This window comes from Theropithecus gelada, chromosome 10 (assembly GCF_003255815.1).
Source record: "Theropithecus gelada isolate Dixy chromosome 10, Tgel_1.0, whole genome shotgun sequence".
Taxonomy (NCBI): Eukaryota; Metazoa; Chordata; class Mammalia; order Primates; family Cercopithecidae; genus Theropithecus; species Theropithecus gelada.
The window spans coordinates 3,671,371-3,696,912 of NC_037678.1; the positions used below are offsets into that span (position 1 = coordinate 3,671,371).

Sequence of the window (25,542 nt, forward strand, 5' to 3'; positions counted from 1 at the left end):
TTTTTTTTTTGAGACGGAGTCTCGCTCTGTCGCCCAGGCTGGAGTGCAGCGGCCGGATCTCAGCTCACTGCAAGCTCCGCCTCCCGGGTTCCCGCCATTCTCCTGCCTCAGCCTCCCGAGTAGCTGGGACTACAGGCGCCCACAACCGCGCCCGGCTAATTTTTTTGTATTTTTAGTAGAGACGAGGTTTCACCGTGGTCTCGATCTCCTGACCTTGTGATCCGCCCGCCTCGGCCTCCCAAAGTGCTGGGATTACAGGCGTGAGCCACCGCGCCCGGCCAATTTTTTGTATTTTTAGTAGAGATGCGGTTTCACCATGTTAGCCAATGGTCTCAAACTCCTGACCTCATGATCCATCCTCCTCAGCCTCCCTAAGTGCTGGGATTACAGGCATGAGCCACTGTGCCCAGCCCAAACATTTTTATATGTCCACTTAATAGCTGACCAACAGAAATAAATGATATGTTTTACACAGATGTTTGAAAGTGACACTGTATACCCACACAATGTGTGGTTGTGTTCTGATGTGTGCATACATGTGTGCATGTGCCTGCGTGTGTGACAAGGGTGCAGGAAGGACGGGGACGCAGGAAGGATGGGGATGCAGGAAGACAAGGAAAGTGTCTCTGAGCTCATCTGAAGACACCACTCATAAGACACAAATTCCATTTTCTCCAGTCTTTCTTTCTTCCGGACAATTAAGATCGTGGTCATGCCCCTTCGTCCTGTCTTGCAGATAATCAGGCAAATGCATCAAGAATCGCTTGGGTCTTACAGCAGAAGTTGGTGGTAAAGTAGTTAAAACAAACTTATTTACCACATTAATTAAATGGTCTATTTAACACGGAATATCAATTCTCTAATCACATCTCAGTTGAACTTCTCCTTTCAATTAACAACTCTGAAGTCTACTGACAGAGGTCCTACTGTTCCAGGAGCATTAAGAGCATTTTCATTATCTGGCAAATGAGGGGTAAGAGGCAGAAAAGCAAAGCACCCTCAGGAGCGGCCTCTCCCCTACTTAAGAGATGATTAGGGAGGGAGGCGCGGCAGCTCTCATTAGTTGCTTAGCAATGAGACAACCTCCTATGAAATCATAAAGGGAAACAAAGTCTCAGAGGGGTTGCAATAAAATTCACTCCATTGATATGTCCTCATCCTCGGAGGATAATCTGTCCTCCGGTAAAGCTCATCTCTCCAGATTACACCAAGGATGGGAATCTGAAGCCGACCACAAACTGGAAACGCTAAAAACACCATGTAATAAAAACAGGCAAGCGCCCAGTCCAGAAGGCTTGCAGAAGACAAACCCGGGTTTAAATTAAAATGCTGTGAGTAAACAGTAAAGTCCCCTCTTTCCTATTTGTTTTTTATTCATAGATGAATTTAAAAGCAGATCCTCACTTTTATTATCAGAGGTTTTAACTTAAAAACATATTCAAAACAGATTAAGTTATAGTACAGTTGATTGTGATAAAGGAAAACCATGCAGTGCTTAAAGGGAAACAGCATAAAAACATAGCCCAACCGAAACCGCTGTTCAACCAGCTATTTCACAAGTAATTAATACTCTCATAAAACCAAATGTTACTAGTATAGCAAAAGTAGAAAAGGGATGAAATGCCAACAGAAACACAATTAAAGAAGATTTGATTTTCAGCTTGTAAGCAAAATATGTGACTGATGCTCTATCACCTTAATCTTAAATTCAAACCACTGACTGGGCATGGTGGTTCATGCCTATAATCCCAGCACTTTGGGAGGCCGAGGTGGGCAGATCATGAGGTCAGGAGTTCGAGACCATTCTGGCCAACATGGTGAAACCCCGTCTCTACCAAAAATGCAAAAATTAGTTGGGAGTGGTGGTGCATGCCTGTAGTCCCAGCTACTCAGGAGGCTGAGGTAGGAGAATCGCTTGAACCCAGAGGGCGGAGGTTGCAGTGAGCCGATATCACGCCACTACACTCCAGCCTGGGTGACAGAGCAAGACTCCATCTCAAAATAAACAAAATAAACAGACAGATTGATTGATGGAAACCATTAAAGTCAGTACTGTGATGGCCTTTAGAATAAATGACACTCCCCAAATATATTATCTATCTTCAAATATTGTTAAAAAGAAGATATTAATCATTATAACTGCAACTTAATGTCTTCAGTAGTTGAGCATGCGGATTAAAGACATTTTGGAAAGCTGTTATCCATGAGAAAACTATTATTCTCTAATATTCCCTATCATTAATAACATTAAACTTCGTGGCAATTCTCAATATTGTTATAATTATGCATAGTAACACACAGCAAGTCCACTGAAGTTCACGTTTAATGTTTGCGAGAAATCTTACCTATGTATTCACAAATGAAGACCACAAAGAAGGGAGTGACGAGATCATTTATCCCCTGAACGTATCCACTGGCGGGGTGGCGGATCGCCCATATAAACAAGATCCTTTCAAAAATCTGAAAGAAAATGGAACAGGTGGTAAAGCAAAAAGTAAACATGGCAGAAACTTTAAAATGAAAGCATCCATTACTTGAAATGTATATTGTATATTTTCATTGTTCCTAATATTAAGATACAAATATAAACAAAAATCAATTGCTTTTTTTTTTTTTTTTTTTGAGACAGGGTGTTACTCTGTCGCCCAGGCTGGAGTGCAGTGGTGCCATCTCAGCTCACTGCAACCTCTGCCTTCTAGGTTCAAGCGATCCTCCCACCTCAGCCTTCCAAGTAGCTGGGACTATAGACACGAGCCACCACGCCTGGCTAATTTTCATATTTTTTGGTACAGACAGGGTTTCACCATGTTGGCCAGGCTGGTTGTGAACTCCTGACCTGAAGTGATCCACCCACCTCAACCTCCCAAAGTGCTGGGATTACAGGCGTGAGCCACCATGCATGGCCCTTAATTTTTTTTTAATCAAGTTTGAATTATCTTAACTATTTATTATCTCACAAGCAATGTGCAGCATTTCACCAGCCCCTGGCTCAGTCCGTCCCTAAGCTGGCTCTCACAGCAGAAGCTCTGTGCTCCTCCACACCCCACGGGCCACTGTGCAGCAGCACCTGGCCTATCAGTGGAGACTTCCTCAGGGAGGGAGGCATGGATGAGTGAGGAGGTGGGTGCATGAGTGGATGGACAGGTGGGTGGATGGATGCTCTAAATTTCCCTCATTAAGTAAACAGGTTTCTTTAAACCTCTGAAAAGTTATCACCATTCAAGAAGACAAACTTAAACATCTTCCATCACTTACAAAATCTTAGCAGGGATTCAGGTACCCAGGCCAGGCATGCAGGAGTCATCCCAGCCTCCTCCCTTCCAATACTCTCAGTATATTCAGTTGATCCCTCTCTTCACCATCTCTTCCTCCCACCCACTCTCTTCCATCTTCACTCATAAGGAGGGTTTTATTACAACAACGTGCAACACAGTCCTATCACCCACACCACACACGTGCACATGCGGCTGAAGACCTCTGTGTGCTCCTCACCTCCCACGGACAGAGCCCCCACCACCACCAGCACAGGCCCAGTGCAGTGTCCCTGGCCCCTCAGTCTGGTCCCTGCCCCGGGTCTCCCCAGCCAGCACCCACATTGTGGGTGTACTGAGCTACAGCACTCTTCCCCAGCTGAGCCTGCCAGCCATCAGCCCGTGCTCCTACCGCTGCCTGGAAAGCCTGTCATGCCTGCATCCTGAGTCTCGACACCCCTGGCTTCCGGGATTCACCTCAAACACCACTCCCTCCGTGAAGACTCTGCTGCCACCTGTTCCCCCTCCACTGTCTTTCTGGAAGAGCCAACCACTACCTACTTTGTGGCCCCCTAGTTCCCATCCTCTCCACTGGGTCACCGGCTGATGGCTCCAGCCTGACCTTCAGGCTGCCTGGCAGCTAAGGCCGGGTCCAACTGCTCTGTCCAGGCTCATCCACACAAGCAAGGCACAGGAGGTAGACCTCAGGAACACACACTCCGTCAGATGCACGAATTACATCACTTCCATACAAACTCGGCCCCGCAGAGCCGACCACGCTCACACCCTGAGGAGTCGATCCCTTCCCACACTGCCTACAATCCTAAATCTTACTGGGCTTGGCAGGCTCCATCCCCAAAATCACATCCCCAAAATCACTATCAACTTCCTGTGTGTGTACAGGAGGACTTTAGGCAGTGGAGCACTCCCACCATTTAACAAGGCCCCTCACTTTACAAAGGAGGGACCTGGAGCCGACAGGTAAAGTCTCTCAACCCAAGGAACCTATCTAGAGTGGCCTCACCAGCCCTCAAGTCTAGGCCCCGCCCTATCCCCACGCTAGCATGCAGTCCACACGGCTGTTCAGATGAGTAACAGAGCAACTGCCTAACACAGCAGGCACCTGAGAGACGCCGGTGGAATGAGTAATACATTCGCGCATATATATTCATACATGCTTTTCATTTTCAGTCCACATCTTTCTAGAGAGAACTGAATATTTAACATCAAAGACCAAACCCACTCAACAACACAGTGCTATTTAAGAATTTCTCACGTACCACAGCTTCGCAAATGATGTGAATGCTATTTAACCGAGCTGCAAGTAGTGGCCAGAGGAGCCGTGTGGGGGCAGCCCCTCGGTGGCCCCAGAGGGAGATGAGGAAGCGGGACGGCAACAGGAAGGGCCCCTCGGCCAACAGTGCTGCACCACGAGTCACCAACGTGCAGCCCCATCCCTGCCCGGCCACTGAGGCATGAAGGAAGAAGCCCAGGGGACGGCGTGTGACTAGAAGACAGGGAGACTAGGCCCACGAAGGCAGGCACGGGGCACAGGTCCAGCTCAACAGCCCTTGGGTCTGTTCACCAGCAAGCCTCTGAGGGGCCTCTGAGCCCCCGAAAGGGTCAGGAGCAGGAGGTGGAGGGGAAGGAGCCACACGAGAACAGCAGCAGCAGCAACAGAAGGAAAAAGGAATGACAGAGGCGGTGACTCCACGGAAGCTGACCACACGGTCATGAAGAAATGGAGAAACTCTGCCCAGCTCCTCCTCACCAAAAAGGTCCAGGGTGCCTGAGGCCACTGATATCCCTCCACACGCATCCAGGGGGCCACGGCAGCCAGCAGCCACCGGACCCGTCCCTGTCGCCACGCGGTGTCCTCTACAGCCCAGGGAACAAGCAGTGCAGCGCCCCAGGAGCACACACCCTGGACAGAGGGAGTCAAGGCAGGCACTGCCCAGAGCAGGGGGCAGTCGCACTGCACAACGAAAGAGAGACACAGAGAGAGAGAGAGAGAGAGAGAGAGAGAGAGAGAGCGCGCAAGCACGTGTGACTGTGTGTGTACAGGAAGACTTTAGGCAGTGGAGCACTCCCACCATTTAACAAGGCCCCTCACTTTCAGAGGGCTTGTCTCACACGTGCATGCACGCACACACACAAACACTCTCAAGCCTAAATCTACTCATACGCATGAATGCAATACTTCCCTTAGCAGCCTAAGTGCCGGAGAAAACCAATTTGGCAAATAGGACATACCCAGCTTCACCCAGGGAGGACGCCAAGGGGAGCCTAAGTCCTCTCGGCACAACAAGTTCCTGGGCTGTGCGGAACATGAAACAGGCTGCTGCAGGGACAGAGATCTGAGCAGGCCGGGGCCCCTGACTTGGTTCCACAGCAGAAGGCTCCATGAGGCCGCGTCTCTGAGTCGTACCTGAGATAGACCGAGTTCTGCCTGAGTACAGCCTCGGGACAGACACAGAATGCGGAACGCACTACGGGGCAAATCGGTGGCACCAAACAGGCACAGCGGGAGGTGGCAAAGCCTTCAGTTAGCAAACAAACAGTGCTGAAGCACTTGCCACGTGAGTGCCCTTTCACAGGCAACCCAACGACCCAGCAATTACCTTCTTCCCCTCATCCAAGTCAGGGCAGAGGGCCTCCGCCCACCCAGACGCCGGGACGCTCTGCACCAGCCTGGGTAGTAATGCCCTTTAAAAGAGCACGCGTGTACTACTTTGAGGAAAAATGCAGAATTCCGATTTCTCATTGACTGAAGAAAGCTAGTCAGTCCAAATTCTTCAGATTGAACTCTGCTTGATGTCCGCTGTCATCCCAGTAACATGTAAATAAAGGACAGCCAGCTCAAGCATTGAACAAAAATGACCTTTAACGCAGCAAGCAGGCTAAAACAGTGAAAAGCGGGTGTCCTGTGGCAGCATGTGACACTGCACACAAAGCCTGGCTCTGCCACTAAAGGCACATGCTTTTAGGCCATTGCTCCTGAGGCCCGCCCCTCAGAGAATCCCAGTGAGACCTACGGACCCCCGAGGCCATCACCACTATAGCAAACCCCAGACGGGTGTGGCATCCAACCCCTTCCCCCCAGTTCACTGCCACAAGCCTGACCACCATCACCTTGTGCCTGGTCCACAGTGACAGTCTCCTGGCTGGTCTTCCTGCTAACACCCCCATGCTCTGCATCCTGCTGAGCAGCAGAGATTGCTGCTGAAAATGTCAGGTCACACCGTCCGTGCCCGTGGCTTCCCAAGACCCTGATGAGACCATGCACTCCTGAGCACGGCTTCAGGTGCGTGCCCAGCCACTCCCTGCTCTCTGGCCTCCAAACCGGCACTGGGTGCTCTCTCACCAGGCCCAGCCACTCCGCAGCTGTCTCGGGGCCTTTGCACTGCTGCTCTTTCCACCTGGAATCCCCACCTCCCAAACTTCCCACAGCTCCCACGATGTTCCACCCAAGGTCTTAGTTCACATGCATCTCCTCAGAGACAAACTCCTCTACCACCTTCCCCACCCAAAGCAGCAGCTCCTCCACCGCACCAGCCCGGCTCTGGCCTGCGGCTCTCATCCAGTTCAAGATGGGTCCCTGGGAAGCGTTTCCTCCACACACTTTACTGCGGCACCCTCAGTCCTGCACGGCCAGCACAGAGGAGGACTGGGAAGCTCTTTGTGGCTGAATGGAGATGCGGACGGTGGAGGCGCGGATGGTGCTGCTGCTCCCTGGTGCCCTGCATGTGAGCCCTCCCCTTCCTCCCTTCTCCAGGTTTTGTGCCATTGGCAGGGCCTGGGCTCATTCTGGGGGTCTGTGGGGACTGATAATGAATGCCATGGGTGCCTGCCTGGGTTTGTGATCAGTCTCTCCCATCTGTTTCCTCTACCAGGCAATGCTGCAGCCTGGTACTTCAAACATCAACCAGTCAGGACCTCCGGGCCCCCACTGTCTGAGTGGAAAAACGCACAGAGAGGAAGGGGCAGAAGTAACTCCATCGAAAGGGACAGGGAAGATAGGAGCACTTGGTGAAGGGAGACTGCAGAGAGGTGATGGGAAGAGAGGGGGGTGAAAGCTGAGGCGGGAGGAGGAGAGGAGCCTTCTATGCAGAGAAAAGAGATGTGTGCACACATGGAGAAGAACACACGCACACACACAGAAGAGCACACAGACACAGAAGAGCACACACACGTGAAGAGCGCACACACATTGAGAAGAGCACACACACAAAGAGCGCACACACGTGGAGAAGAGCACATGCACACAGAGAAGAGCACACACACAAGAAGAAGAGCACACACGGAGAAGAGCGCAGAGAAAATCCCGTGTACACACACACAGAAGAGTGTAAGTGCATCGATCCACACCCACAGAGAAAAGCTCATGCGCACATGCAGAGAGCACATGCACACACATGAAAAGCTCATGCACACATATACACAGGGAGGCAAGAGCCCGTGTACAGACACAGAGGCACATGCGCACATACACAAAAAAGAACACACACATGCACCTAGAGCACACACACACACAGCCACAGGCCAGTGAAACAGCTCAGCGTCTATCTGGGAACTACATGTGGCTGAGAAACGGACTGAACAGCCTTTCCTTAGTGACTTGCTCGTAGGTGGAGAGCTGTTTCTTTTCTCCCTGAAAAGCCTTCCTATTTCCAATAAGCCAAGCATCTGGGATGGAGAGGCCCTGCCAGATGAAACCCACGGTGCATGCTCCTGCATCTGCCATCAGTGCCGAGTCCCTGCTACTAAGAGAAAGCCTGAGCATGTTTCCTGATCAGGGATGGGCTGCCTGCAAGCTGTGCCCAGGCCCACTGTCCCCACTGTAGACAGCGGCACCCAGGCAGCTCACCTATCCTAAACGCACACCAGCCTTGCCAATTACATCACTGCCACAAACCGCGTAGAGCCTTGCAGCCCTCCCCAACATTTATTCTGGGCAGGCTCTCCTTGCTCTTCGTGTAATTACGGATCTAAACTCACCTCCTGGCTGCTTAGCTCCCTCCAACGATCGCTATTAATTTAGAAAGTAAGAAAACATATATGATTTACATTTCTTTGGGTAGCAGCAGGGAAGAAAAGGTAAATTACTTGCTTGAATTTCCTGCAGCTGCCCTTTCTCCCATCACTGCTGTGCTGGGGGCATACCAAGAACCAAGATGGCTCCATCCTCCACTAAGCCAAACGCAGGTCGCGGGTCGCAGGTTGCAGGTCCCAGGCGCCCCGCACGTGGCTGAAAGGCTAATGTGAGCCTCACCTGCCTGCAAATCATCCTAGCTCAACTTACCCCAGCAGCAGGACCTCCCACCAACCCACCAGAAAAGTGCAAAAGCAGCAGCCATCCCGCCAACGCAGCAGACAGAAACCGACTTCTTAAAATGCTACCACAGATCAGCCTTGTCTAGACTCGGAAGAGGAAAATCCCCACCACCTACAACAATGGAAACAAGTTTCCATAAACAGAGAATGCCTGGGACACTGGAAAGTCATGACCCCAGAAGGATGGTCTGATTCCTGCCTGCCCACAGGCTGTGGAACAACCTGCGGGCAACCAGCAAGGCAGGGGGAAGCTTGGCCCCCAGGTTCAGGACATCCCTGGCCATGCCCCAGAGGCTCCCTTGGCCCCAATCTCTAGGACCTCTGACCCTCGAGTGTCCGCCTTGAGACCCCCACTCAGCTCAGTCCCCAGAGACCCTGCCTGTCCCCCCCACCTGCCAGCCAACTGTAGGCTCCTCTTCCAGCGCCCACCCCGTGCCCTCCTTCCCAGGGCCGGCTGCAGGGCTGGAAGCTAAGAATGCCGGCCCAGGGGGTGGCTACTAAGGACACCCTGCACGGACCCAAATCAATCCGCTGCTTTACCAACTTGCTCACGAAAGACTCTGAGCAGAGGTGACAGTCACAGATCCTGAGCTCCTCTTCATGCTGGCAAACTGTGAGGCCAACTGACAGGATGACTGTCTCCATCAGAAAGGACAGTGGCCTTCTCCAGGCCCGGGCTTCCCCTTCCTTGCAGCTGCTGTTGTTCTCACGGACTCATTCCTTTTATCTTTTGTCTTAAATCACTTCATACGAGTTATGCCAGTGTTTTGAAATGGCAAAAACTAGTTCTAATCCCAAAATAATTTAGTATCATTTTAAAACCTCCTTCCCAAATCACCTGATTTGTACTGTGGCACCTGAGGGTCCCCACCGTCCCCCTCGGAAAGCCGCAGAGGCTTTAAAACATTTTCTTGGCCAGGCGCGGTGGCTCACGCCTGTAATCCCACCACTTTGGGAGGCCAAGGCGGGCAGATCACCTGAGGTCAGGAGTTCGAGACCAGCCTGACCAACATGGAGAAACCCCGTCTCTACTAAAAATACAAAATTAGCCAGGTGCGGTGATGCTGCCTGCAATTCCAGCTACTCCGGAGGCTGATGCAGGAGAATGGCTTGAACCCGCGAGGCGGAGGTTGCTGTGAGCTGAGATCACGCCATTGAACTCCAGCCTGGGCAACAAGAGTGAAAATCCGTCTCAAAAAAAAATAAAAAAATAAAAATTCTCATCCTAGTCACCAGCAGGCAAGCCAGGAAAGCGCTCACAGCTGAGAGCGCATTTGTAAGGTATTGCCGAGGGTTACCCTGAAATTATCTTGCCGCGTGATTTTCACCACAATGAGCTCGCCACATAGCAGACATCACTGAAAGCCTTTTGGAAGAAAAAGAGGTCCCATCCCCAACACCAAGGGACACATGCTGTGGGACTTTGAAGCCCTGCATCAAATAATCGTACCTTTTTTTCCCCCAAAAAAACTGCACTGAGCCAGTTCTAAGCTTTTGCTCTCAGACTGGTAAATACAGACATATATATACTTTTTAAATTTAGATATGTATATATATACACACACATATACACACATATATACATATATATATATGACAGATTTCATATCATTTTTTCCAAATAAGCATTTTCAAAGTCTACAGGTGGACACTGAAAAGGGTTTGGGTAAAAGTTAAGCATGCCACCTCCCTTGAAGGTGCGTCCATGGGGGGCAGGGCCCTCAGCAGCAGCCGGGCAAGCTCTGAGCAACTGATGTTTTTCCCGGTTTGCTGGGAGTTCCTGCCACCCCTCAATCCCAACCACTACCCAGTGCCTCCACTGCTGCCTTAGACAGTCTCAGCCAGAAAAGAAGTCAGGTAAGAATCTCTTCAAGGAAATTCCTTTCCTCCCCGCTCCACTGGGGCCGTCTCACAGCAGCGGCCCAGCCAAAAGGAAACGTGCTCCTGTGTGCTGCTTCTTACCCTGCTGGGGCAGGCACAGGAAGACCTGGCAGCTGCAGAACACTGAGGGGGCCTCTCAGACTCCCCACGCCCCCGGACAGGGCCCGATTCCTCACAACTCCCTCAGGACCTTGCTGGCCCCTCTAGACTCACACTCAGAGCAGTGACCAGAGGCAAGAGCTAGGGTGGAAGTCCACTAAAGCGAAACAGGAAGAGCCGACAAGTCCCCAAATTCAAGCAGCAAAAGCCAGAGGTACAGAGTCAAGAACCTCAGAGAAGAGGCCTAGCCAGCCGGAGCAGCCATCAGGGTGGGGAGGGCACATAGGCTGGCTCGATGCAGGGAGAGGGCCTGGTCCACAGCTTCCCCGAGTACAGCCACCCCTGCAGGCTGAACCTTGCTCTGCTACCATCCTGTGGGTTCTCGAAGGGGAGCCCATTCGCCTGCAGCCTGGGATGGCTGGGCCACTGAGCTTCACCTCGGCCCCTGGCCCCAGGCACTCACCAGGCCGCAGTCTGTGCACCCTGCAGGGCATGAGGCTGGGTTGCAGAGTCCCCTGCAGAAAGAGATCCACAGAGACACCAGGTGCACCAGGGAGGGGTCCGCGGCCCAACCGGGCCAGGAAATAGAAGAAATCACAGAGCAGGGAAGTGAGGCAGCCCCAGCAATTCGGTATGACCCTCCAGAGTCGAGTGCCCCATACGCTGCCCCTCCTCGGGCTGTCCTCTCCAATTCTTTCAGCCACCCTGGAATGGAGTCGGCAGGATGCAAACTGTGGTTTCATTGACAACTGTACATGATCTCTCTGGGTTTCATGCACATCTGTCTTCATCCCTCACTTCAACTGTGCGCTGCTGAGGACACAGACATCTGAGTCTTCATGTCACCCCGTGCCCACCAGGTGCCTGTCTGCTGCTGTTCTTCAGGAATCACAACCTTACACCTTTGTGTGTCAAAAATCCAGGTGTGTTACTTGCAGTTTATCGCAGGAAAGGTGAAAACAATGTGCCCACTTGAACGGGGCTCTAAGTGACGGGACTCTGGAGGCAAACAGTCAGCTCAGTGCACTCTGAGTGGAGGCGAACAGTCAGCTCAGTGCACTCTGAGTGGAGGCAGCTCAGTGCACTCTGAGTGGAGGCGAACAGTCAGCTCAGTGGACTCTGAGTGGAGGCGAACAGTCAGTTCAGTGGACTCTGAGTGGAGGCGAACAGTCAGCTTAGTGGAAGGGCTGGTCTAGCGGACACAGCGGGGCTCTGTACCAGGACAGCAACTTGCATTGCAATGAGCGAGCTGTCGCTTAAGTGGTGATATTATCTAGCAAAGGGCAGTAAAGGAAGGACGACTTAAGGATGTGGCTGTGTTTAAGGACAACACAGAATAATCTGAAATGGTTCAAACAAGAAGTACTCACTGGATATCATTAGCTACTGAAGTTCTAGTAACATTCTGGATGTTCACACCTTTGTTAGAGAGTGGGAGTTCATTAAAAGTAGTACAAACTTTAAACTCTTCCCAAAGTATCTTTTCTGAAAATCAGTTAATACTCAACAATAATAAAAATGGTTGCTACTACTGGTTACCACCAGGGCTGAAGAAATTTAAAAACTAGAGGCATTCCCAGTTTGCTTGCCAAACTTTAGAAACCTGAACGCCAGAACACACGTGCTAATTCAGAAGGAAAAGGTTCTTCCTAAAAACCTCAACAGCACTCTCCCACAGAAGGCTCCCCGGAGTGGCCTGAGGTCCCCTACCAAGGACCTCAGTCTTCACTGTGTCCACTCAACACCCCACATGCCTCCAAGGTACACCGGGACACCAGCAGTTCAATGCACACAAGGGAGCTGAGAGACTCTGCGTAACTAAAAAGGAACTATATTGAAATTGAAAATGTTGCTGTACTCATGTTTAGTTATAAACAATCTGATTTGAGAAATTTTAAAATACCATAATTCTACTATATGCATCAGCAGTGTGACATCACAGTATATAAAGTGCCACGGAGATCATTTCTGGGAGAGGAGCAAAACAGAATTCTCCTGAGAAGACCTGTGGGATGTACAGCCCTCAAAATCCAGAAGCATTGCAACCTCGGAAAGAAGAAATTATTTACAACTCAAGTTTCTGCAACATGATTCAAGGAACATTCTCCCCGTATGAATTATAACACTTGATGAATGAAACCAAAATCAAACTGTAGAAATCTAGAATATGGGTTAAAAGACAACCATATATCACATAAAATCCACACTGAGTACACCAAAACTACTGACTATACGTTTACAACCTAATGAATGGGTAGAACTCTCTTGCGACAAGCAGTAATGCTACATTTGGTGTGTGAATCACTCAACATTCGCCTCATTCAAACATGTTAATTTACAGACCACGTTTTGTGCCCACGTCAGGTGTCTTGATAGGTTAGCAAAACACAAGGGTTTCATTACGTCCAAAGAACTAAGTACTGAAAATAAACAATACTTTCACACCAAACATCACAGGGTCACTATTACCAGAGAGAACAACACAGCTGAGAAGACTCCACATCAGAGCTTAACTGAAGAATCAGTACAATGGTCAGAAAGCACTCTCCAAATTAAAGAGAAACCTGGCTTCCACGTCTGGCAGCGTGGCACATCACACGTTAGCAAACTTAACCCTGCAGGGTGGCCTGGCACGTGAGATGTCAACAAACTTCTGAAATGCACTTTTAAAAATCCATCATGACCAATTTGGATTTATTTCAGGGATATACAGTTGGCTCAATACGAGAAAATCTAATAGAATTCACTAGGTTAACAGATCAAAGAAGCAAAAACATCTCTCAGAGGATGGGAGGAAAAAGGATTTGATAAACCTCCACAACCATTCATGATTTTAAAAATAAGAGCAAGGCACCCTCCTTAAAATAGTAAAGATTAAAACCACAAGTCAGTGGTGCAGTGTTAAAAGACTTCCCTTTAAAATCGGCAGTGCGACCAGGATGTTTGCTTTCGCCACTAGGATGAGCACATGAAGGTTTAGAGAAAATTGATTTTGTAATGGGCAAAAATTAGAAAGAACTCCAGTGTCCGTCAACTGGTGCACAGACACACACACTGTGGTATGGCCATCTGGGAATACTACTCAGCAGGAAAAGGCAATGAACTACTGATACTTGCAACAGCAGGCACGAACCTCAAAAACACGATGCCAAGTAAAAGACACAGACTGAAGTCTACAGTTTGTACGATTCCATTTATATGAAATTCTACAAAAGAGCAGGACTCTAGAGGCAGACAGAAGATCAGCAGTTGTCAAGGGCAAGGGTGGGAGAGGAGACTGACACAAAGCAACAGGGAACCTCGCAGAGTGACGGAAATGTTCTGTATCACATATTAGGGGGTTGGTACACACCTATAAACACAGCTGTCAAGCTGGGCGTGGTTACTCAAACCTGTAATCCCAGCACTTTGGGAGGCCAAGGCTGGTGGATCTCGAGATCAGGAGTTCAAGACCGGCCTGACCAAGATGGTGAAACCTCGTCTCTACTGAAAATACAAAAATTAGCTGGACATGGTGGGGGGTGCCTGTAATCCCAGCTACTCGGGAGGCTGAGGCAGGAGAATCGCTTGAACCCAGGAGGCGGAGGTTGCAGTGAGCCGAGATCGCGCCACTGCACTCCAGCAGCCTGGGCAACAGAGCAAGGCTCCGTCTCAAAACAAACAAACAAACAAAAAAACTCACAGCTGTCAAAACATCCAATTATAAACCTAAAATGGGTGGATTTTATTAGAGCTCGCTAAAGCTGACCAGAGAGAGAGAAAGAGAAAGGGAAAGAGAAAAGAAGGAAGAGAAGGAAAGTAGCAACTGATCACCGTGGACCCGACCATCACCTGTGGAATGGATAAGTCAATGTTTCCATAGATGTAGGGGGCTGGAGGAATGCTTACGGCAGAAATCCTTCTTCCTACTAGAAGCCCAAACTTTAGGGGAGCACATAACTAAAAAAATCAAAGTTACATTTTCCCTGATCCATACAGCTAACTATACAACCATGTCACTTCGGATGACAGGCTAAGTCACAGCCAGTAAGAAACAAGCAGAAGTGCTATGCGCAGCTGCTGGGACACACTTTTAAAGTAGGGGTACGGCCTTCTCTACCCATGCCTTATTAGCCCTGCCAGTGGAAGGCAAACGTGATGAAGAGTGCTAGGCCAGCCGCCCTGGACCACGAGGTCAAAGACAAGCACACAGAGGAACAAACAATTTGCTGACAATGACCTCGTACTGGAGACAGTAATCGAGTTCTGTCCTGTGAAGGCACCATAATTAGGGATTTGCCATCACTTGCAGATGTATTCAAATCTAACCTCTACAATGCCAGAAACCATAACTCAATGTTTTCTACTGGCCAACACAAGACAAACTTTTTTTTTTTTGAGACAAAGTACTGCTCTGTCACCCAGGCTGGACTGCAGTGGTGCCACCTCGGCTCACTGCAGCCTCCACCTCCCGGGTTCAAGCAATTCTCCTGCCTCAGCCTCCCAAGTAGCTGGGACTACAGGTACACCCCACTACGCCTGGCTAATTTTTAAATTTTTCATAGAGACAAAGTTTCGCCATGTTGGCCAGGCTGGTCTTGAACTCCTGACCTCAGGTGATCTGCTTGCCTTGGCCTCTCGAAGTGCTGGGATTACAGGCGTGAGCCACCACGCCCGGCCAAGACAAACATTTCAATACTTTCCTAAAGCCCCTTGCGCATCATTCAATTTCCCCACACACACAAGGCTGTGCTCAGGTTACCCCCTCTTCACACTCTGCCAGCCTGCAGGAGCCTGGCTCTCCCAGAAGCTCATCTACCCTCCAAGTTGATCCACTCTGCCAAGCCTTGCTGAGCTGGGACCTGGAGAGGATCAGCACCCCCAGGGGGAGCACGTGGGAGCCGAGCAAGACCCACTGCCGAGGGCGTGAAAGGAAACTGAATCTTGAAATCCCAAACTTATTGAGCCAAAGGGAAAAGTCAAGCTGGGAACTGGGCGACGCAAACCTCCCTTCCCCTTTTGGTTCCAAAATAAGAAGGCTACAAGATGAAGCTACACGCCTCCCCCATATTTTGCCCACAAGGAAATTCCTAGTGAGCTGCAAGACCTTTTAAGGTGCTTCTGCAAACATTTCACCATGGCAGTGTAAATGGACAGCTTATGTTTACAGGTGCAGTCTCCCCCAGCCCACCAGACACAAATGCATATCTGATTGTTCCCCGGCCCCATTGTGTCTAGGTTATCTTATGTAACACGCAGACTCCCTGCATCTTCCCTCTGCTCCATTTGTCTATGTCATTTTACATTTAAAAAAAAAAAAAATGCAGATTCACTGAGCCAGACAAAGGCATGAATGACTGTTTTTCTCTATCTCCCTCTTACATGAAAATTGTGCACTTCTCAATATCCGGCCCTGTCCCCTTTAAATTTGGAGCCCTGAAAATCATCGTCAGAGAAAACATAGACCTGAATCCCAGGCGTGCTTCCTTAACTTTGGCAAACAAACCTCCTAAAATGATCGAGAATTGTCTCATCATTTTTTCTCAATTGACAGGGGAAGCTTTCCAAACCAACAGCTCGAGGCCCACGGGGGTCAGAGACAAGAGGACCAATTGCCAATTGCTACCACTAGCAGTAGTGACTCAGGGTCCACACCCTGAGACCAAGGGGCCGAGAGGTCAGCCGCACAAAGAATGTGGCAAGTGGCAGGAAAAAATAAATGAGAATAAACCAAAGATCCTGTGGCAGGCTCTATTTCCCATTTTTAAAATCATAAGTAAAAAGGAGATTATAATAAATTATTTCATTTTCCAGGTATGATAAGCACAATTACTAAAAAGGACAATCAAAGAGAAGCGTCTCATAATGGCTCCTTCCGTTGGACACTAATTTTCTCTTTTTGTATTCTACAATCTATAAGTACTTTTGCTTTAACAATCCTGAGTTGTTTTTTTAACAGATTTACTGCACAGACAAGAAATGTCAAAGTTTAAAAGTGCATTTACTGAAGCAATCAACATGCAAAACAAAATATTTCAAACGATAAAAAAATTCAGCTTTAAAGAGATAACATTTACTATAACAAGAAAAAATGTGATAACTAAGAATAAATCTAATAAAATATGTGAGGCAGGAGAATAGGGTCTGGAGGCAGGTAACCTAAGGCCAATTCACACTAGCTTCCTAGAAGTAAAAAAAAAAAAAAAACTTTCCGTGCCCAGGTAACAAAAGGACCAGAGGCTACTCCCTTCACAATCCACCCTTTTTCTGCGTGGCAGATGAAATACTGAAAGTACCTCTGATTGGTCCCAGGCCAAGTCTTCATCTGCATAGAAGTGTAACTTTGTGACTTCAGCCTCCGATTCGTCACTTTCTGCAACCAATCAGACGTTTGCATAGGGTGTTTTATAACTTCACTTCAGCCTCTCATTGGTCGCTTTCTGCAACCAATCAGACTGATCGTGGGCCACTACTTCATTTACATAGGGTGTACACCAAGTAACCAATGGGAAACCTCTAGAAGGTATTTAAACCCCAGAAAATTCAGCTACCAGGCCCTTGAGCTGCTTGCTCAGGTCCACTACTGACTGAGGAGTGTGCTTTCATTTTCAATAACTCTCTGCTTTTGTTGCTTCATTCTTTCCTTGCTTTGTTTGTGCATTTTGTCCAATTCTTTATTCAAAGCATCAAGAACCTGGACACCCTCCATTGGTAGGTAACACATGTACAAGGCCCTTCATGGGGAAAATTCAAAAGCTTCACTGAAAAGCATTAAAAATGACTTTTAAAAGAGGAACGAGCACGTTCACGAAAATAAATATTTAATTTCATAAAGCTATCCGCTATCCATTCTCCCAAACTGAAAATTGTCTTTTCTGACCCCTAACTTTCCATGCAACAGAAAGATTCCATGCAATTCCAGTCATAAACCAAACAGACCTCAAAAACAAAAACCAAGTGAAAGACCTTGGCAAACTGACTCTGAGACGTGTGTAGAAGAGCAAGGGGTGGGACTGGCCATTCACGGTGAAGAGGAAACTACTGGGCAGTGTGCGCCCCCACCAGGTAGGAGGACTTCATGAAGCTAAATTACTTGCAAGGTGCAATATGAAGAGAAGACTCCCTAAATACTGGGACCAAAAACAAAAAACACACAACACAGATCTATATGAATGTGGTAGTGACAGAAAACAGGAGTGACGTCGCAAATACGGGAGACGAGCTGGACCCAACAACAGTATGGGGCCTGCCGCTGTCTCAGGAGGAAATTAAACAGTTTCCTACCTCCCATCACACAGCCATCAACTGCAGATGAACTGAACACGGAGGCATGAAAAGCAAAACTTTTGGATGAAAATCTGGGCAGACACCTTCATGTGTAGAAAAAGGTTCTTCGGATAAAGCGTGAACCACTGCTCACCAAAAGAGACTGTGAAGTTCAATCACACTAAAGCTAACAACTTCTGATCATCAAGATCCACCAGGAAAAAAGGAAGAGAAAAGCTGCAGGGGGCAGAAGATCTTTGCAACATACAAACTGACAAAGAATCAGAATTCTTCCCATGTAAAGATCAACAACTCATGAAAGAGTGAATCAACAAACCAAAAGAAAAATGGGCAAAAGGCAGGAACATTTTGCAGAAGGGGGAAGACAGAAGACATCCGTAAATATACAGAGCTGCTTAACTCTGAGAGCAACCAGAGAAACGAACTGAGGACTCCAGTAGGAATATCCACCAGAGCAACAAAAACAAGAAGTCCGCGGCATGAAGAACTGGCAAAGAAGCGCGGCGCGCGGAGGGAACGCTCACACCCTGCAGAGGGGAGATGCATTGGTAGAGGTTGTCTGGGAAGTGTGTGGACATTATCTTGAAGGTACAACAGGCACACACCACACCCAGTGATGCAGTAATTGTACTGCTTTGTAAACGCCTTAGAGAAACCTTACCTGTGGGCACCTGCATAAACGTACATGAAGGCTCCAGATAACACCCTTCCTAACAGCAAAACATCAGAAACAACCCAAATGTCCAACAGGAAGAAGGCGAAGGAGAGTGTGGAATATTTAAATAACAAATAGATGCAACAGATTCGCTGAATCTTAGAAAACAATGAGAGAGGCCGGGCGCCGTCGCTCACACCTGTAATCCCAGCATTTTGGGAGGCCAAGGAGGGCAGAGCACTTGAGATCAGGAGTTCGAGACCAGCCTGGCCAACACAGCAAATCCCCATCTCTACAGAAAATACAAAAATTAGTTAGGTACAGTGGTGGGTGCCTGTAATCCCAGCCCAGGGAGGCTGAGGCAGAAGAATCACCTGAACCCAGGAGGTGGAGGCTGCAGTGAGCTGAGATCACACCACTGCACTCCAGCCTGCGAGACAGAGCAAGCCTCTGTCTCTAAATAAATAAAGGAAAAAAGCAAGAGGCAGAGACCAGACTACACAAAGAGTGATGCAGCTCCAAAAGACCCAAATTAAATGAATACATTGTGTTCCTACTGTCCCATGAATGAAAGTCACAAAGAATCGAAAACGTAAAAGGCAAGAAAGCGTCATCCAGGAAGGGGGCTGCAGGGGGTGGGGGATACATAAGCAGCCTCAGTGCTCTGGGTCAGGCCTGAGTGTCACTGGGCAGCACTGGGGGGTTCTGGTTCCTCAGTCTGGTGGTGGATCATGAGTGCATACATCCACACATGTGTATTACATACATTGCTTGCTGTGTGTCAATATTATACAGTAAAAACACTGAAAGAACAAATAAGATTCCTGTCAGCAACTGTGTCCACAAGGGCCAGACACACCGGCAGTTCGCCACAGCAACCTTGCTTCTGGGCAAGCACCTCCGGCTGCACCCACTGTCTGGTTAGCACAGCGGGCATCAGCCACTCCCAACAAGGGGAACTGCCTCACGGCAAGAGCGTCTTACCTCCGTCACCTTGGGCTGCAGGATCAACGCTTCAGGGCTCATGCGAGGGATGTCTATGTGGATCTGGAGAAGCAGGAGAAAAGACATTTATGTTACGTGACAACAAACATCATTGCAAGCGTTATGATGACAACAGCAACACTGAGGGAAGTCCTTCCCCTGCCTCTACCCTGCTCTCTCCTTGAGGATTCTTGTTCTCTGTTACCGCCTTCTCCCCTGAAGGAGGCACCAAAGTCTATTCTTTCCGAACAGCTTGCCCAGTCCTAGGCAACAGGCTTGCTTAACACTGACCCCATCCAGCAGCCACTGCGGCGTGATTAGGAACAGAGCAGGCCTCGGCTTAGTACATCAGCCACAGCAATTAGTAAACATCGATTTTCAGCCTCTGACACAGAGAGCAATTCAAGTACATCAATAGTTTACACGTTTTCGGCTGTGACAGCTTCTTCTTGGACAGAGGCCACATTTTTCTCCACTTTATGAAGTCCTCGGGGAATCTAGAACATTTTTCAAAGGAAGCATTTGAAAGCCTCTGTTAGTGTCGGCTGGTTCCTGCTTGGCCACCATCTGACATGACAGTCATAATAAAGTCCCCAACACTGCAGAGGGGGACACTTGTGGCTTCAAGAAGCAACCAAACGAGAGTGTTATGAGCTTGGGCTGGCATCACAGGCTGGCTCCCAGCATCCCACGGGAACATCTCACACCAGCCCACGCTCCCGTTTATCCAGGACAATGGCGTCAATGGGCTGAGGGAAACAGGCAAATTTTAATGCCAAGGGAGATGCTACGATTGCGTTTCATTTCACCCCATCCTTGCACATCTCCACAGAGGACTGTAACACCCAGGAGGCTGGGACACCATCACTCTGCCACTTATCACGCTGTGGCCAGGCCTCAGTTTCCTTGTCTACAAAATGCCTGCTCCAAGTATCTCAAAAGGTTACTGGTGAACATCAAGTAAGACTGAGAGTCAACAGCCAAATGGAATAAGCTGAGATGCACACACATCTGTGATGCGTGCCAAAGGAGGCCTACCAGCAGCAGCGCTGCCGAGGAGGAGGAGGAAGGGGAGGAAAAGCAGGGGGAGGAGGAAGGGGAGGAAGAGCAGGAGGAGGAGGAAGGGGAGGAGGAGGAAGGGGAGGAGGAGGAAGGGGAGGAAGAGCAGGAGGAGGAGGACGAGAAGGAGGAGGCAGAAGCAGCACTACTCTATCCAGACAGGCAGGGCCAAAGGACTGCAGCTGGCCCCATGCAGGAGTCCAGGTGCCAGCAGGAACAAGGGCCCAGGTCTCTTGTCAGGGTGTCCTGGAGGCCTAACTGCTCTCCCATACAGTTACACTTGTGTGGACACACATCTGTCCCAGCATGAACAGCGTAAGCTCCTGCAGGGCATGAACCAGGTCTGAGCCACCTCTGCACAACCAGGGCCAGCACAGCGCCCCTTACAAAGGAGCACCTGTCACACATTTATTAAGCAGACGAGGCGGCGCCCACCAGACCCGACCCCTGCCATCATCCTCACTGTCAGGAGAGGCTCCAACGTTAGACAGGCGGTCCTCCACAAGGCTGGGCACGTGGGGCTCTATGCATCCCTCCTTCCATCCTGCCGGCCTCCCATCATACACAGAACTGGGCAAGTCAGAAAAAGGCCACAAGAGAGCTGACTGAGGGAGGAACAGACAGACCAGATGAACGTTTAACTCTGACTCCATGTGGCTCTGACATAACATCTTCAGCAGAAGAGTGAGCACATAAAAATCAAATGAAGAAAGGATGGAAAGCGAGTGGGGACCCTGCCGAGACCACCCCCATCCTGCTGCCTCCACCAGTGTGCAGGGGCGGCACTGCCCACTGCGGGTCAGACGACCGGTCGGGCTCAGCCCACAGGTCAAACACCTAAGTGGATGTAAAGGAGAAACCAGGGTCTCCAAACCCCCACTGGGCCCAGCTCTGCCTGAAATGGTAATGGCGAGAACGTAGAAGGCACAGTTCCAAGAGGCCTCAAAGCATCAGGCAGACAGGAAAAACTACCATGTTGCCGGATGCATGTCTCATCTGTATTAATGTAGAAATAGTCTGGGAATTCACAATAATCTGGAATCTTTTTATTACCTATCACAGTAACTAAATAAAGATGTATGCAACCTGTTCGTAATTAACTTTCTCTTCAAAAACTCATAACAGAATTCTGCTTGGTAAAACTCGCAGATAGATGCTAGTGTCATCCTTTTGAAATCTTTTCTGAAATTAAAATGCATTAAAAAACGGGTTCAAAATAATGCCAAATTTATCAATTTCCTAAAACCAGTGGAGTGGCAAAGGAGGCCAGGTAAGCTAATATTTCCTTAAGCCAATCCAAAGTAATCTGTGTATCAAATCCGTTTCCCAGAGTAACTGGGTGGCGGCCCAGTGAGGCCCAGGGGCCCTGGTGTGGGACAGAAGGCAAGACGGGCCACAGGCAGCTCCGGCCTGGAAGGAAATGGAGGTGGCCGCTTTGCCACAGCCTCACTCCTAAGTCACTTTTCCTCCTGCAGCCCTGTGTCCCATCCATCTTGGAAGATGCCGTCCAGGAAGGCATTTAACTTGAAGAATCTTTTATTACGTAACAGAGGTAAGGTGTATATTTGGCCTTTTTTTTTTTTTTACAGATAAAACCAACTACCAAAGAACTGTAGCAGGCCGGGCGCGGTGGCTCAAGCCTGTAATCCCAGCACTTTGGGAGGCCGAGATGGGCGGATCACGAGGTCAGGAGATCGAGACCATCCTGGCTAACACGGTGAAACCCCATCTCTACTAAAAAATACAAAAAACTAGCCAGGCGAGGTGGCGGGCACCTGTAGTCCCAGCTACTCGGGAGGCTGAGGCAGGAGAATGGCGTGAACCTGGGAGGCGGAGCTTGCAGTGAGCTGAGATCCGGCCACTGCACTCCAGCCTGGGCGACAGAGCGAGACTCCGTCTCAAAAAAAAAAAAAAAAAAAAAAAAAGAACTGTAGCTATCCCACGTCTGAGAGAGAAAACATGGCAAAGCTCCTTCACCTAGAAGCAGGGTTTGCAGAGGGAAACATTCCTGCCATGCATCAGGAAACCCACAAGCTGATTTCAGATAGCTAAGCCAATGATGCCAATTAAGAGCTACCATTTTGACCTTTCACATATTACAAAGAGAGTGAGAACTATAAAGTCCTCAAAGACCTATTCTAACAGCAAATTCTGAGTGTAGTGTGAATCATAAATCAATTTTAAGTATTTTCCCAGTACGTACATCATCTGTCAACTGACTATTTAAGAAACGATCATTAGACACACTTTATATTAAACTAAATCGCAAAATGGTAACTTGGCTACACCTTCCGCTATGGTCTGAAGTGTGTCCCCTGCAAAACGAAGCTGATGAACACTCCTTTCCTGGGCTGGTATCACATCCCTAACTGGACCAAAGAGCCCAGGGCCAGTGAAGTCCCAAGCAACCTCTCTGTCCCCATGCCATCCAGCTAAATGCCTGGGCTGGGCCTTTAGGAATGACCTTTGATCACCAGACAGCAGCTCACTGTGATACAAACTCCCACCATCACACCAAGGCTGGTCTCAGGAATCCCAGGCATTTATTTTGTAACCTCAATTTAAAATACTCTCCTCTTGTAGAGGGAACTGAAGACAAGCAAGATAGTACTATCAGAGGAAATCTGCCATTATTTGTTTTAAAATGTACTTATTAGAAAATAAAACTCTGAGAGCTAATCAGGGACCTGCATCTTTAACTCTGACCAACTCCACACGGTTTTCATAAAACATTTCCTCCCATAAATCACACCAAACAAAGTACTTCAGGCAACATACGAAAAAGAGAAAGGATCCCCACCTGCCTGTATGTGTCCTGGTGAACTTCGTCGTTCCTAGAATCGTAATAGTGCTCAATAAATGCAAAATATTCTTTTTGTTTTCTCTGGAGAGTGGCTGGTCTCCGGTCTACGTTGGCAGGAAGGTAACCCTGGGTGAGAAATAAAAAAAACAAAAAATATACGTGGTTATAGCTAATGCATGGAGTCCCTGTTAGAAGTGAGAAATAAAAAGGCTTGCATCCTACCTGAGCTTGGCATTCTGAAATCTGACACAGAGAGGAGCACAAATTGGGAAAAATGAAACACACACAGCGAAGTTCAGCCAGCTCCACACAACACAAGCGCCACTCCTGACAGCACTGAGGAAGCGGCCCGGGCCTGCGTCCCCAGCCTCCCGGTGCAGGCCCTCTCCACTCAGCCAGACAAGAGTCCCACAGGCTCTGCAGCAGGTGGGCCCAAGGTTCTTCTACAGCAGGGCTGCAAGATTAAACAAGCCCTTCTCTAGAGGTCTCATACACCAGAAAGGATTCCAAAGTCTGAACAGTCTAACAGCAACCATGCACACACACATATACATGTATACATGCATGCACATATACACATACGTGTGTATGTACTGTCACTTATGCAAATGTGCCATCTTCAAAGACTCATGGGCCTGTGGCAGCCGCAGCACCAGTACGTAAAGGGGACCTGAAGTCAGAAAGGGCCGGGCAGCACAAGGAGGTCATGAAGAGCCTGATTCCTGGGCCAGACTGCCTGGGATTTCATGTTTTCTGTTGCCTTATTTCTACTTTTTAACTTGACATTATTGACAATATATAGTTGTCCCTAAGTATGGGAATTTTGGAATACCAAAATTCTTTTTTTTTTTGAGACAGAGTGTCGCTCTGTCACCCAGGCTGGAGTGCAGTGGCCGGATCTCAGCTCACTGCAAGCTCTGCCTCCCGGGTTTACACCATTCTCCTGCCTCAGCCTCCTGAGGAGCTGGGACTACAGGTGCCCGCCACCTCACCCGGCTAGTTTTTTGTATTGTTTTAGTAGAGACGGGGTTTCACCGGGTTAGCCAGGACGGTCTCGATCTCCTGACCTCGTGATCCGCCCGTCTTGGCCTCCCAAAGTGCTGGGATTACAGGCTTGAGCCACCGCGCCCGGCCAAGAATACCAAAATTCTTAGCTATGCAAGACCCTTATATAAAATGCTGCAGTATTTGCGTGTAACCTATGCACATCTGCCTGAATAAATAATCTCTAGATGACTTATGACACCTGACACAAGGTAAATGCTACATAAGTAATTGTTATAATACTGTTGTTTTTTATTTATATTATCTTTTGTTGCACTGTTACTTTTTTTTTTATTTTTTGAGACAGTCTTGCTCTGTCACCAGGCTGGAGTGCAGTGGCATGATCTTGGTTCCCCACAACGTCCGCCCCCCAGGTTCAAGTGATTCTCCTGCCTCAGCCTCCCGAGTAGCTGGGATTACAGGCACCCACCACCATGCCCAGCTAATTTTTGTATTTTTAGTAGAGACAGGGTTTCATCATGTTGTCCAGGATGGTCTCGATCTCTTGACCTCGTTCTTCACCCGCCTCGGCCTCCCAAAGTGCCGGGATTACAGGCGTGAGCCACCACGCCCGGCCTTTTTTTTCCAAGTATTTTCGACGCACAATTGGTTGAATCTGCAGATGCAGAACCCCCAGATATAAATGGCCAATTCTAATTTATAAAATAAGATGCGCCCATTTTAAGCAATCAGTTTGGTGGCTTTTGACAAGGGCTTCCAGCTATGTAACTACTCCTCCAAGGAAGATACACACTTCCATCCCCCTGCCCCCATAGACTTCCCAGTACCCTCTGCAATCCATCCCAACCCTGGCCGGCGAGGCGCTCACCTCCTCACTGTGCATGGCTGACGCTGCCCTAGGACTCCCCAGAAATGCAGTCACTCAGGACCTGCGCTTTGTGTGAGCTTTTCCTTCACTCGGCAGCACAGCGCCTTCCGAGACGGATCCAAGTTACATGAATCAGCTGTGATTTCCTTTTTCTAGCTGCATCCCTTGAATTGATCCGCCAGTTTGTTAAAGATTCACCTGTCAATGAGCATTTGGGTTGTTTCCAGTTGGGGGTTGGTTATATTCCTGCACAGGATTTTCGTGGGCATACGCTTTGGGTTTTCATGGTTAAATACCTAGGAGTCGAGTTACTGAGCCATAACACTGGGATATGCTT

The 25,542-nt window shown here is 48.9% G+C and overlaps 1 protein-coding gene across 3 annotated transcripts in view; it reads right to left on the reverse strand.

Annotated features, from left to right (window-relative positions):
* Nucleotides 1–25,542, reverse strand: part of TBC1D22A (TBC1 domain family member 22A) — a 408,925-nt gene that overhangs the window by 254,661 nt on the left and 128,722 nt on the right. For all 3 annotated transcript variants that reach the window (XM_025398760.1, XM_025398761.1, XM_025398762.1), the window contains 3 exons: nucleotides 23,330–23,458; nucleotides 19,471–19,533; nucleotides 2,346–2,460 (listed from right to left, as the gene is read on the reverse strand). In XM_025398760.1, the coding sequence (XP_025254545.1) occupies nucleotides 2,346–2,460; nucleotides 19,471–19,533; nucleotides 23,330–23,458 (307 nt within the window). The remainder of the gene's footprint in view (nucleotides 1–2,345; nucleotides 2,461–19,470; nucleotides 19,534–23,329; nucleotides 23,459–25,542) is intronic.